At 40.5% G+C, this 13,190-nt stretch overlaps 1 protein-coding gene across 7 annotated transcripts in view; it reads right to left on the bottom strand.

The window, feature by feature from the left end:
• Positions 1-1,041: 1,041 nt before the first annotated feature.
• Positions 1,042-13,190, bottom strand: part of ZHX1 (zinc fingers and homeoboxes 1) — a 28,140-nt gene continuing 15,991 nt past the window's right edge. For 5 of the 7 annotated variants that reach the window (XM_074898474.1, XM_074898477.1, XM_074898478.1 and 2 more), the window contains 2 exons: positions 8,349-11,723; positions 1,042-2,499 (listed from right to left, as the gene is read on the bottom strand). In XM_074898474.1, coding sequence (XP_074754575.1) covers positions 8,886-11,510 — 2,625 coding nt within the window. In that variant the 5' untranslated portion in view covers positions 11,511-11,723 and the 3' untranslated portion in view covers positions 1,042-2,499; positions 8,349-8,885. The remainder of the gene's footprint in view (positions 2,500-8,348; positions 11,724-13,190) is intronic. The other 2 variants (XM_074898481.1, XM_074898480.1) reach the window with 2 other exon arrangements.

The following is a 13,190-nucleotide window of genomic DNA, read 5'->3' as shown; positions in this document are numbered from 1 at the left end:
GAAGGGGCTGGGAAGAGGAGGCTGGGAGAGGGGAAACAACCCACAAAGCCAGCTGGTCTCTTGTGAAAATATCGACTGAATTGCAGCATTTTGGAATTGCTGATAACACTGTAAACAAAAAAGGTAACTGTTTAAAAAAAGGTGACTGTGTGCATAATCCAGGGCTTTTCATAACTCCCTCATTAGCTGACGGATTCTTGAATAAGCATTCTTTCTCCCTCCCGCCGCCCCCCCCCCCCCCCTTTTTTTTGCCCCCCCAAATCGAGTAAAACCATTTGGCCAAACACCAAGCTCTGCTGGCTACTAGCACTCATCTCCAGGCCTGCACACAGGTCGCTACTTCAGCTAGGGATGTAATTTTTCAGGACTGACATAAACTACAGCACAGGAGTGATTGTATCTCCTTAAATATCTTTTTCTCAGGCGGGGATAGGTCTGCAGGCACAATGCCGGGTCCTGCAGGGAAGACTGGGTCTTGAGCCCTCCAGCTGGAGCCCAGCAGTTGAGTAGACCGGCGTGATGAGTCATGTTGATGCAAGACGGCGGCACTGCCACTGGTGGGGAGCTTCTGTGGATGACAGCAAGTCAGGCTCACCGGAGAGGTGCAGAAAGTGCTCCTCTCAGACCCTTCTCTGAGGAAAAGGCACATGTTAATGTTAAAAGCAGCCATGAAGCATGATGTCCAACTGACAGGGACTTCAGCAGGGAAGTGGTTCCTACTCGCCTCTACTCTTCCCTCCCCCAAATATTTTAAATGCAATAAAGAGCATCTGCCTTAATGAGAAAAATCACGTGAAAGTCCCTGGCCTGCTGACACAGCAGAACAGTTCAGCAACAAGCAGCTGCACTGAGTCGCACATGAAGCTGACCTCACGCTGGCTGTTCAGCCAAGCCAATTCTCCAAATTCAATGCATCTGAGGAATCAGTGAAATTCAGTTTTGTGAAACAGGAAAAAAAGACATTTGAGAAGATCTGGTTTGTGACATTTTCATACAAACATGGTTCCTGGTTTCCACATCAACTCTTAAAACCACACGCACTCAGTAAAGAGACATTTATTCCATTATTTCTTTTTTTCAAATTTTTGGTACAAAGTTTATTTTCAGAAGTCCCCACATGATCCTTTCTTCTACCAGGAATTTTCTATCTCCGATTTATTTTCTTTATCTGTTGAAGCAAAAGCAGTAATTGCTACAGAAAGCAATAATGGCAAATATTACAAATATTTTACAGCAGCATCCATTTGTCTCTTTGCCTCAAGAAAATAACAAAAATAAATCCAAAGACAAGATCCATACTGCCACAAAGGCTTAGGTTTGTAATATCCAGAAGTATGCTGCGTTCCCATATATGAGTTGTACAAGTCCAGCACAACTTTCCAAGTTTGTGCAGAGCCTGATAAATAAGACACAGAAATATCAGTTATGTTATACTGTTTCTAAGAACTTTTACTCTGTAAAATGTTTGGTCACTCAAAGCTATAAGCTTAATCACATATCAAAGAACACAGGCAATAAAGCCCATCTTACTAGAACATATAGTATTAGGCCAAACAAAATATAAGAGGACAAAAATCTAGTGGTCACTGAAGCCTCTTCAAAAAAGGTCTAAAACAGAATGTTTCCATCATGTATCAGAATAAAAATGTACTGTATTAAAATTTGATTTTTTTTTTTTTTTTTACAAGCTTTTAATCAGTCTTCTATTTACAGTGCAGAACTTCTGCCAACTGCAGTAGTTTAACTTTGGCACAACACTAAGTTCCAATCCTTTTGAGTATTCAAGTCCTGTGTGTGTCCAAAAATTTTCTTGGTTTCACGAAAGATTAGGCCCATTCACAGTTAACCAGTTATCTTGAACTTTTTCAAGAATTGCTTCCCCTTCACCACACTGGGCAGCTACAAAGGAAAGACACTGTAAGCTATTGCATCATTCAAAAGAAACTCTTCATTCTAAACAGTGACAGTATTGTTGCTTCCTTTAACATCACATACACCAGACAGATCAGACAGAGGGCTACATACTGGACACCTTCTAAAAACCTTGCTGGTCGTTAGTGAATCGTCTTCCTCATACTTCAAATACATAACAACGCATTAACTTAATTTCATTTCACATGTCAAACAGGACATTTAAATATATTGCAATATATTATAGAAAATTGCAAAGCGCCATCATTTCTGTAAACGAGATCGACACATGTTAACTCTCCTGTGCACATGAAGAGCAGTACCTAGTGCCACATTTTCTATACAATATAAAGCCTTCCCAGGTAGGGCAACTCATTTTAGTGCATTTCTGTATACAGACTGTAAGCATACATGCAGATAGCCAACTATGCAAAATAGGAAACACTTTTGTAAGTTGGAACTGGAGGTGGGGGGAACATTTTGACATCATAACGGAGCTCTTGCAGTTGACCATTTCATATCACAGATGAAGACTTGAATCTTCTGTCATTCTAGCAGGTTCTTTAGGGAAAGTTTCATGATAGGTATCTAGTATTGGATAAGCATAAGGAAATACTTTCATCAGCTGGGACACAAATATTATGAGTCTTAACACATTCTAAGTTATGCATGGTCCATATAGTTCCTATGTTCATATAGTAACCTTATCTCTAAAATACTTGAGAAACCCCAAATCATTTTTAGGCCACAGTATTATAACCAAAGATCAGTTACTTTATTCACCACTGTAGTGCTACCTGCTCTAGAAAAAAAAAAGAAAGAAAAAAAAAAAGGCCTCACACTTCCCAACAAGCATCAAGTCAGAAGCAGAGGTAAGTACCATTGCTAACTACAACACAAAGACAAGTGCTGCAATCCAGCCAGCACACTCCCAGGTGAAGATCCACCTCACCTAATTTCAGATGTCTGTAGTGTCCGTGTCTGCCCACAAGCCACATGTTAAGAGTCAATGAAGTTCAGGGTGCAGTTCATCTGACCAACTCCAAGCATGTAGGATAAACAGGCTTGCATTTGTTAGGTATACTGACTAGCTGCAGTGTCTTGTTCAAATGCAGAAGAATCCCACCTTAATTCATGAAAAGTGCTACAGGATCCTCAGTTATCACTCTACATTTTACAATGTCATGTAAGTCAGTTTTGCAATGACTATCCACTGAAAAAGTACAGATGCTGTTCACCACAGAAGGAGAAAAACTCCCAAGAGCTCCAACCATTAAACTTGAAAATACTGGATGTTACCTGCCTGTGCTTCAAAATCTCCCTTTTTAAAGGTGGGAAAACAATATAAAAATTTGAGCTATTGAGTGTGTATAAGTAGCTATTGAGGGGATTTTTCACCTTGCTACAACTTTCATTTAAAAATCTTTTCCTACAGAATTTTAACACATCACCAAACCTCAAGTAACTTGACCTGGTAAGTTTGTGTCATGCTACTTGCTAAATCTACATTTCAAGTTTGATGGAGAGTATAGGTGTAATCCAGCACTGTTCAGTGCAGGGAACCAAGCCCTCTATTAGCCCTTCCCATATCTAGTTTACATGAGCATCATGAACAACTCTCAACAGATTCACTGCTCTCTAATCACAGACACCATCTTTTCATTACTACTGAATGTAGGCAAAATTATTTTCCAAGAAAAAATAAATTAAATCAAAGAAAGTACCTATATGTCACTGCACTCTATTTTTGTGCATTCAGGTTAGGGCAAGGATATTTAATATTACAGAAGCTTAAAGATTATCTTCTCTCCTTGGGAGATATGAATATAGACAGATATGGGATTCAGGTGGAGGATGCAAATCGATACTGTTATATTTACAGAAGCAAATACTGAAATCCAGCCTGGATACACAGTACTCCATTAAGTGCAAAAGGGAAAATGCTCCCCACCTTAAATTACAGCTTGGTTACTCAGCAGCCACAGACTAGTTGTCAGAGTTACTGCTGTGCTCTCATTTCAGAGGAAAACGGAGGAGGAAAAGTGTCTGCATCTTTGGGCTTTCTGGCCTACGGGGACTGCATAAGGCCATGAATCACTTTGTACGGGCTCCAGAAATGCTTTCTCTGCTCTGTAGAGGAGAAGGGAGTGCATTTGCCTGCCTCAACAGTTCCTTGGCGAGCAGGAAGAAAATAGGCTTTTGCCCAAAGTCAGCAAATCATGCATTAGAAAAATTATTTCATGTCATGTGAGGACATTGCAAGTTTCCTTCCCAATAATCAAAGTTACTGCCAGACACCATACTGCATATAATGGCATGAAAAAAAACAGGTTTTAAAATGGTACTGGACAAGGTTAAAAAAGGGAATGGCCTCATTTACTATACTGTATTAGAGATAATCCACTAAATTCTAATCATGAGATACTAGGTATCTTTCCTTTGCTTTGAAAACAAGACAGAGATTTCTATGTGCTAAAAATGAGTGATTGCAAAACTTTACTTGTTCTGTCAGAATAAGAGTAAAATTTGCTTTGCTTATCAAATTCTAGGTAACTGAATTGTGCAGGGCAAGCAAAAGTTAAGAGCCTTCAAGTTTCTGCATCTTCCCTTCTTTCCACTTCTTACAAGCCAGCACTCTGTTAGTTCATTCAAACCTCCAGGGAGGACTAGCTCTTTTTACAACAAACACTAACCATGGGGTCAGTGAGAGGTTGATACTGGGAGGACAGCACTGTTTAAGATGGAACTGTGCTCCTTCATTGTACTCAGAAGCAAGAGCAAAACATGCCATGAAGCAGCATGATACAGTGATGGTGGATGCCTCACCTAGTTGTGACACTGCTTGCTTTCTTTTAACCCTTTCTTTCTTTCCATTCTGACACAGGATTATCTTTATTCTCCCTTTAGCTGAATTCTAGATACAGCAAGTAACTGGTGTTATCAGATCAGGTACTCCTGGCAGAAACAGCAGACAGAGAGGAAAGCTCAACCTTAGCTCTAAAGGAACTGGTGCTCACAGCTGAGTTCTGAAACAGTGCTCCCAACGAAGACTGAGAACAAACCAGAAGCAAGGTCTGAGCAAGATCAGTTTCTTCATCTCACTGTCAATGACAGTCACTGGAGCCTGGTTCATAACTGGCTCAAACCTAAGAGGTGAAGCTCCACACAAATACAGAAAACATATCACAGGCTCATCTACACACAGTTCTTCACCGAGCAGGGAAATCCTTAAAACCCCACATTGGACACTCACCCCAGGGTAGACATACTTTCTTGCCCCTTCGCTTCCCACTGTCAACATAGCTCAGTCCAAGTGGCTTCCAAAACATCCTGCAGGTGTGCATAAGCTACAGGAGGGAGCCAGGCTGCAAGCGCGTGCTGCTGCTGAGCACTGCAATACTCAGGTTCTTCATAAAGACACTTGCTGATGTGCCTAAGTTGAGGAAGTTTCCTGAATGTAACCGGTAGAATGAGAAGGTGCCGTATCCTCTCCACCCACCAGGCAATTTCTTTCCCCTCAAGTGACTATACAGTGTGCCTTGGGCACCTAGGCAAGGAGCACAGCAGCCTAAGGTTGGCCGAGATGAATCTGAGCTAAACTACTGTTACCAGTAGCTTTGAGTTCCCACCAGCCACAACCACAATTCACAGACAGAGACCAGCACGATGATAGCTCTTTCCAATGCTTCTCTCCCGACGCAGGAGACCTCAGGAAGGAGCTTCCCTCTCTCCCAGTACACAGTGCAAATATACACACGCTGTAAACATGAAATAAACTGGTAACTGATGGACTCTGTTTGTTCAAACAGAAATAACAGACAGATTATGAGCAATAATGAATGCATTCAATTGCTTTCTTTAGGCTGAACTCACCCAGATTTTTCTCATCCTTGGCACAACTGAAAGGCTTACAATGTGCACGTAGCCCAAAGGAAATGTGGACACTCTGCATCTCTCATTAGCTGATCCACAGCACATGGTTTAATTTAAATTTTATACTCTGCAAAGAGATGATGATCCTCAATGGGCTGTAAATACTATTATAACTACTGGAATACATGGAACTGAAATATTTACAGCAACTGAAAATCTGGCCCAGTATACATCAGCCACCATCTCTGACCATTTTACTGAAAGAAGACATCCAATCCAACTATATTTAGTCTGATAAACAATGTATTTCCTCTTCCTGTGTTTTTCAGACCAGATGTGCTAAGGCCTACCATTGTAGCCGAGTGTTATTTAACAGAACACTGCCAAAATGGAAAATTTCCCAGTTTAATCAGATCATTAACTTGGATCTTTATTTTTTCCCATCTTTTAAAGAAGGCTGGATTTAATGCTAACATAAATGCGGTCTCTACTAACAAAAAATGGAGATATTATGGACAGGTTGCTTGGGTGGGTTTTAGTTTTGGGTTTTTTAAAAGAATATTAATTCTGGGTCAACCTTAAGGATTAAGGCAACTCCAGATTTTGCTTGCTAGAGGCATATTCCCAAGGATTTTAATGATCTGCTTTAGTATTTTTGGAAACTTAAAAATAGCATCTCTCTCCCTACTAGCTTTGTCCTTTCCCACTCAGCAACCACTGATTTTTGACCCCGTATTCCCAGTGGAGCTTGAAGCTAATATAAGTCTTTATTCTATCTGCTGACATCTACAACAGCCTCATCCATACCATTACCAGCCAAACAAGAATATCTCCCAACCACACGTAGCAGCCAATGCTGAAAAGGCCAGACCCTGATCTCTCTTACAGCATCTCACATCCATACAGAGTTCAATGAAATATGCTGACAACATGGTTTTGCTCCTCCCCCATTCCAAAGTTAAACCAGGGGATTCTTGGCTAGTCCTCTCCAGCACCACTGGCTACTTTGTGCCTCACCAATTTGAATCTTGGAAACCAGGCAATAGTTTTATCATCAAATTCATGACACACACCAAAAGCCATTGCCTTTTTCTTTCCAGCAATCTCAAATAGTCAGAAGAGCTCACCCCAGGAAATGGCTTTCACACACAACATCCTCCTGTAATTCAGGCAGCCTGTTCAACCTGGGAGCAGAAAGACAGCTACAAGTGTCCAGGGAGAAAGGCGAGTTAATATTTTTTTCATCAGACGTTTCTTGCTTCGATCTGGGTTTCACCCACTACCAGGCATAAAACCCAGATCTAACATGGGCTCCTCTGTTTCAGAATATCATGACTAAAAGGACTTTCTTGGTCTTTTGACAGTTATCACAGTGAGGAAGAAAGAGTAATTCCATATTAAGTTCTTGGAAATGTGGAAACATTAGGATGCATTTTCTCTACACTAATCTGTCTCTCATTGGTCATCAGATGCAGAAGCCTACAGAGGAGATGCTGACAGATGTACAAAGGGAGGTTGCTACTATCCTTTCTGTTAGTGTCAATGTAAAAGCAGACAATGCTGACAATAACAGCAGCACCAATTAATCATCGTTACCTTTTGACATCTAAATATAAAGTAACATCCCTAAAAAATACAGACTGATCGTAGCAAGAACACAAACTACTTGTCCTCAGACTGCCAGTTTTCTAGGATGCCAGACATCTGCCTAAACTAACTTCTGTGAATTTGGCCCATTGTTTTTAAGTTGCTAATTCAAACTCAGAGTTCTATGTCTTGAGACTAAATGGCCTTTTTTTTCCCCCCTCCCTCTGTTTTAAAGACACTTGTTCAAGATGTAGATGTTCTGTATCAGATTAAACTACTTCTGGCGTTCACTTCACGTAGATCAAACTACCTCTAAAAATAAGTGTGTTTCCCCAGCAGCCCTAAGAACAATCAGCATAGTGGTGAGCAAAATCTGTTAGGATGAATTTAGGTTAAACTTGTGCACAAATCATTCAACTGGGCTATCACTGAAGAACAATTAAACACAAGCGTGTTTATCATTTCTAAGAATCTAAAAGCCATATAACCTTTTTTTTTTTTTTGAGAATTAAACATCATGTCATAGCTGCAACTTGAAAATCTTTCTTACTAGCAGCTGAAGACGCTTTTCGTCTCTGTATCTGTGTATTCTTACAGAACCCCAAGCAACTCTGAACAGCTTTTAGGCAGTTTCCGCCTCACGTTTACCTTAAAATTCAGTGTAAGATTTCAAGAAATTATTCTTTTCAGCTAGAAATATACGTACTTTTCTTACCATTTCCAACAAAGGAAAGAGTGCACAAGCTAAAAACGAATGTTACTATCAACTGCATCAAGTCTGTCAGGCATTTAAATTAAATTGATGTAGGATACACTGATTAAATGTAACAAAAAGCATCTTCTAGCATTAGACTCATTCAGTCTAAATAATTATCAACAAAGAACATTTCAGCACAAATTCTGTAAACCCAAAACACTCTGAAAATACACAAAAGGTGCCAATATCACCTCATATTCTTAAACCAAGCAATCCTCACCCCTAGGTTCATTGATTCCTTTGTCACACTTTTTCCCCTTCTCTTTTGTTTTGACCTCTTTCCTTAAGAAATAAACCCAGGCCTTGAAACCTTTCAGGTGAAGCGATGTTTGCAAAAAGACATCTTAGGTTTTTGTACGTTCCTCCTTCATGAGCAGGCAATGTTCTCCTACATCAACGAAAAACATGTCTATGTTTTTTTGGAATTAAACAACATAAGGCAATTAAATATTGAGAAGCAGTCACATGAATGATGAACATGAATCTTCCAATTGATAATGTGGAAGAGGAGGAGCTGAACTGAATCTGATTTATAACCCCATGTCCTAGGCTAGGCCTAAGGATGTCCATCGCTTTGTAGCAAGGAAGCAAATAGTTGTTGCCTGCACAGGTAGCATCTTGCCCATGTTCTTTTATGTAGAAGGAAAATGCTGAGCAGGTGCTTGCTAAATTGAAGGCCATGAAAAATCATTTGGCTCTTCACCATAACATCAAACCTAATTCATTGGGTTTTGGCCCCCAAATCCCAAATTGCATGTCAATCTGATTTTGAAAGTTTACGCTTAACATGTCGGGGGGGTTCCCAAGTATCACTATCATCTGTTTCTTCCTCATCTTCCTGATCTTCCAGCATTTCATCTTCCTCCTCATTCTCATCAAACAGCTCTATTCCAAGTTCTAATCTTCTTTGCCTTTCTGCAAACCATTCTCTGACCTGCTCATATCCCATGTGAGATTTGGCTACCAGTTCATCGAGGTCTTGCTCATTAAGGAATTTGTGCTTCATATAGTAGTCCTTTAGGATTGCTGTTCCAGTTTTGAATTTTATGACAGACACACCTCTGTCCCAGCAATTTAACCTCTTGCTTCCCCGAGGTCTCCCCCGAGGCCTCCCTCTCCCCCTCCCCTTTGGTCTTCCTCTTCCTCTCTTTCTCGCAAAGCCTTGGCCATTCAGACTGTTTGCATTGGCGCTCTGGTAATAATAATACCATTTCAATCCTCCATTTTTCCAAGCATAGCGAGTATCTCCAAACCAGCTCACAATTTCTGATCTTGGGAGCCCAGTTTCTTCTGCCAGCTTGTTGTATTCTTGTGGAGATGGCCACTGAGTACGGACAAAAGAACTTTTAAGCATGTGCAACTGCTCTGGTGATTTTTTGCCTATTTTGCTTGAAGTGGAACCCACTGATTTGGCTCCTGCTGCTCCATCTCCCACAGATGTTTCTCCAGTCTCTTCTTTTGAGCTGCCAGCATTGCTCTCATTCAAGTCAGCTCCCTCTTCTTTCAAGACATTTGATTTCCTTCTTTCTGTAAACCAGGCGTCAATCTCTCTCCTGGTCAGTTTGGTTTGGGCTCTTAACCTATTCATCTCTTCATCAGTAAGGACTGGGTTATTAAGAAAACTTGCTTGGAGGACCTGCAGCTGTTCAGCAGTCTTCTCTTTGAATTTCTGCTGGTTGAAATCAGGAAAAGTGCTCCATGATGACTTGTTCTGTGGAGTGACTCCCGTTGGGGACTCATTCATTTCATCGCTTGAATCAATAACAATGGTGGCACACGAATCACTGTTGAGATGAATCCCATGATTATTCTTTGAGTTTCTCTGATTGTAGCGTGTATCGCTGAACCACTTTTTGATCTCTCCTTTAGTCAGGCCCGTTATTTTCATAAGTCTTACAATTTCTGAATCTTGAGGAAACTGATTTTTAAGGTAGCTGACTTTCAATTCTGCCAGCTGTTCCTTAGTTTTTTTTGCTCGGATTCCAAAGGAGTCAGGATTCATCAGCGCGCATTCATTTTTGATAGGCTGAGGGGCTGGAACAGCAGCTACTTGTTTGGTTTCTGCAACAGGCTGAGCAGTGTGAATCTGACTCTTCTGTAACTGTGTCTGGTTTGGGACTCCTGCTACAGTCAAAGCTATTGGGGCCGTTACTGGTAACGTATTTGCACCTGCAACTTGCGTGAGAACAAGTCCTGGCTGACCAACTATTTGGCATGTCTGTAAAATTGAAGGTAAACCATTGCTAGCGGCAGAAATGTGTGCTGGAATAACAGTAATTGTCTGTGGCACGGTATGCACCGTGCCATTAAATTGTTTCCTCCTTGCTTCCTCCACTTCCTCTGGCGTCCAGCTCACACCGTGTTTCAGACGCTGCGCAGAAAACCATATTTTAATCTGTTCCTCTGTGTACTTAGCTTGAGTGGAAAGAACAGTGATTTCTGACATGGTTGGATATGGGAATTTGTTGTAGGTGTTAAGCAAAAGAGGATTGTTATCCAAAGCAGTATTATAGGCTGGAATGCTATTTACAGGTATTAGGACTTTTGGAATCAGGTTTGAGTTCTGTGGAGCTGTAACAGCTGTTATAACCTGTGCCACCCCAGGCTGAAGCACTGGTGCTGGAGTCACTACTGCACTAGCCACATCTGCTGCACTGCAAACAACTGAATGGCTCGCTTTTGACTCAGAAACTGCTGGTGGTGGGTTTTCTACTACTTCTTCAGAGTTTGGCTCATTTTCAGTTCCCTTTTCTTCACCAGCAATCTCATCAACTACATTGTGGAAAACAGCAATACGTTTATTCTCAGTTTTGTTTTTCATCATTTTCATAATAGGAGTTTTGCTAATTGAGATCCCTGATGAGGGGACCTCAGAAGAGTCAGTCTGTTCAGCATTCTCTTCTCTAACAAAACTCCCGTCAAAAGTGAGATCGTTCACTGTTTGTTCAAAGATTGTCTGATTATTACGTTTCACCATGGTCAATTTAAAATTCTCTTCTCCAGGGTGGTACTTCAAATTATGTTCTGAGAGAGCATCATATCTTTTGGTAAGAAAATTGCATTCTACACAAACATAGGATGAATTTAATACTACGTTGGGATGTTCTGAATCCACGTGAAAAGTAAACATATTGAGATCTGGAGTTTGAAAAGTACAGTATTTACATTCGTAACCACCTTCTACTTTATTTGTATTTTTCTGATTGTCTGAATCCACATACTCATGAACATCCTCATCACTTGTTACACTCTCTGCTGTAGGGTTATCTGCTGGCGTGAGTACAGGTGGTCCTTCTTCCAAGTCTGATACCATTTCTAGATCCGGATCCTGCTCGTTGGCTAAGACCATGCACGGTGTTGTTGATTTTCGTTTACTTGCCATGCCTGTTATGTGACAATGATACTGACTGGTCAGGTACAGACCTAGCTTCAAGCTCTTCTTGATTAATAATAATGGCTTTCGGTACTTCAAGTCAGTTCTTGTAAAGTCTCAACATTTATCCCATTAGCAGCTTTCCTTCTGTAGTGCAATCAGTTTAGAAATAGTTGAGGATGAAATGTTGAGAGACACTGTTTTAAAGTCCACATCCACCACCTGTAGCAAGGAAGAGACAGTGGAATTAGTTAAATTTAAAGAGTAATTTCTATTCTGCTATGTATTTTGGCTTAAGGTAATTCAGTCCTTTGTGGTTCAATCTGCCACTGTTCATCCCCTGAAAACAGCAGACCCATTCCAAAAAGAGTTACTCAAACTAAGTCAAGAAAGGCAAAATCCAATCCACTTATTATAGGCTGAAATTTGTTTTAATGCGTGTCAATGCACTGAAAGGCATAAAACACAGGATGGTGTAAGACAGGTAACCTTCTGACTGTTTCCCTGTCTTCACAAGCCTTTTTCTTGGCATAGTGTCGAGGTCAGTTGTCCGATATAACTTGCCTTTGAACTGCTTTGCCTAAGCTCTGACAACATTTCTCGACTGCTCTGTGAGCTCAAGTCCTTTCTATCACAAACTCAACCCTAGTATGACATCTCTACTACTGACTCTGTCATGTCCCTCATGTCAGAGGTTGTGAAGGGTCCCAGAAAAGGCAGACCTAAGAGTGTTTTTCTATTGCATTATATATGCAAACATGAGCATGTGCAGGGCCTTTCTCCCAAGACTGAAAACAGGCAGAACAATGCCTTTTTAAGGCACTTTGACAGACAAAAGATGACTACCCTTTCTTCCTAGCTCCCCAAATGTCATTCTCCAATTGAAGACCAATCCCAAACCAATAAAAGTTGATTGCTAGCACATGGCAATTAACTGAAATCTGTTTTCACGCCTCTATGCATTAACAGGGACATGATTGATTGTGTGAACTGTACCAGAGAAAAAAAAGCATTAAAGACTGATATAGCAAGCAGAAGCCAAACAAAATTATGTTTAGAATTCCTTGTCCATTTCTAAGAAATCTAAAGTATCACCAAATAAATTTGAGGCCTACAGAAATTCAGAGAATAAATGTAATCTTAAATAGCATAGACTTGAGAGAATTTTATCCCACAGGGAGCAGATCTAGTCTGTTGGAAATGATGCACAAACTTCTGCAGAGGGTTATAAATTCTGTAGTAGTTTTCTTCTTGAAATAAAATCAGACACTGATTTCTCATAACAGAAATCCCATAGGTACCATGAATTTTTAGACAGTGGAACATCATCTACTTTCCAAAGTGGGGGCATGCTCAACTTCAAGGGGAATACTCAGTAGCTGTTTCAGAAGGTTTAGAAAGGGAACAGCATGTAACAGGCTAAAAACAGAAGGCCAGCTTTGTTCATGACAAAGTCTTAAAGGAAAAAGAACAGCGTAAAAGGAAGAAATGCAGTTACAAGAAATGAGAAGGGGAAAAGAAACACTATTTTCACTGTACATTAAGATGATTCTTTCTTTTTGATTATGGGAGAGCAGGACTTGTGGGTAGGAAAGAAGATAAATAATTCTCAGCTTCCCATTTTTTCTTTAGGCAAAAGACAAAACTGTTCATCCATAGCTGCCGCCCAGTGCTGTTCCATAAGCTGCT

Source organism: Athene noctua, chromosome 2 (genome assembly GCF_965140245.1).
Source record: "Athene noctua chromosome 2, bAthNoc1.hap1.1, whole genome shotgun sequence".
Classification (NCBI taxonomy): Eukaryota; Metazoa; Chordata; class Aves; order Strigiformes; family Strigidae; genus Athene; species Athene noctua.
This window is presented reverse-complemented; position numbering and strand designations above follow the sequence as displayed.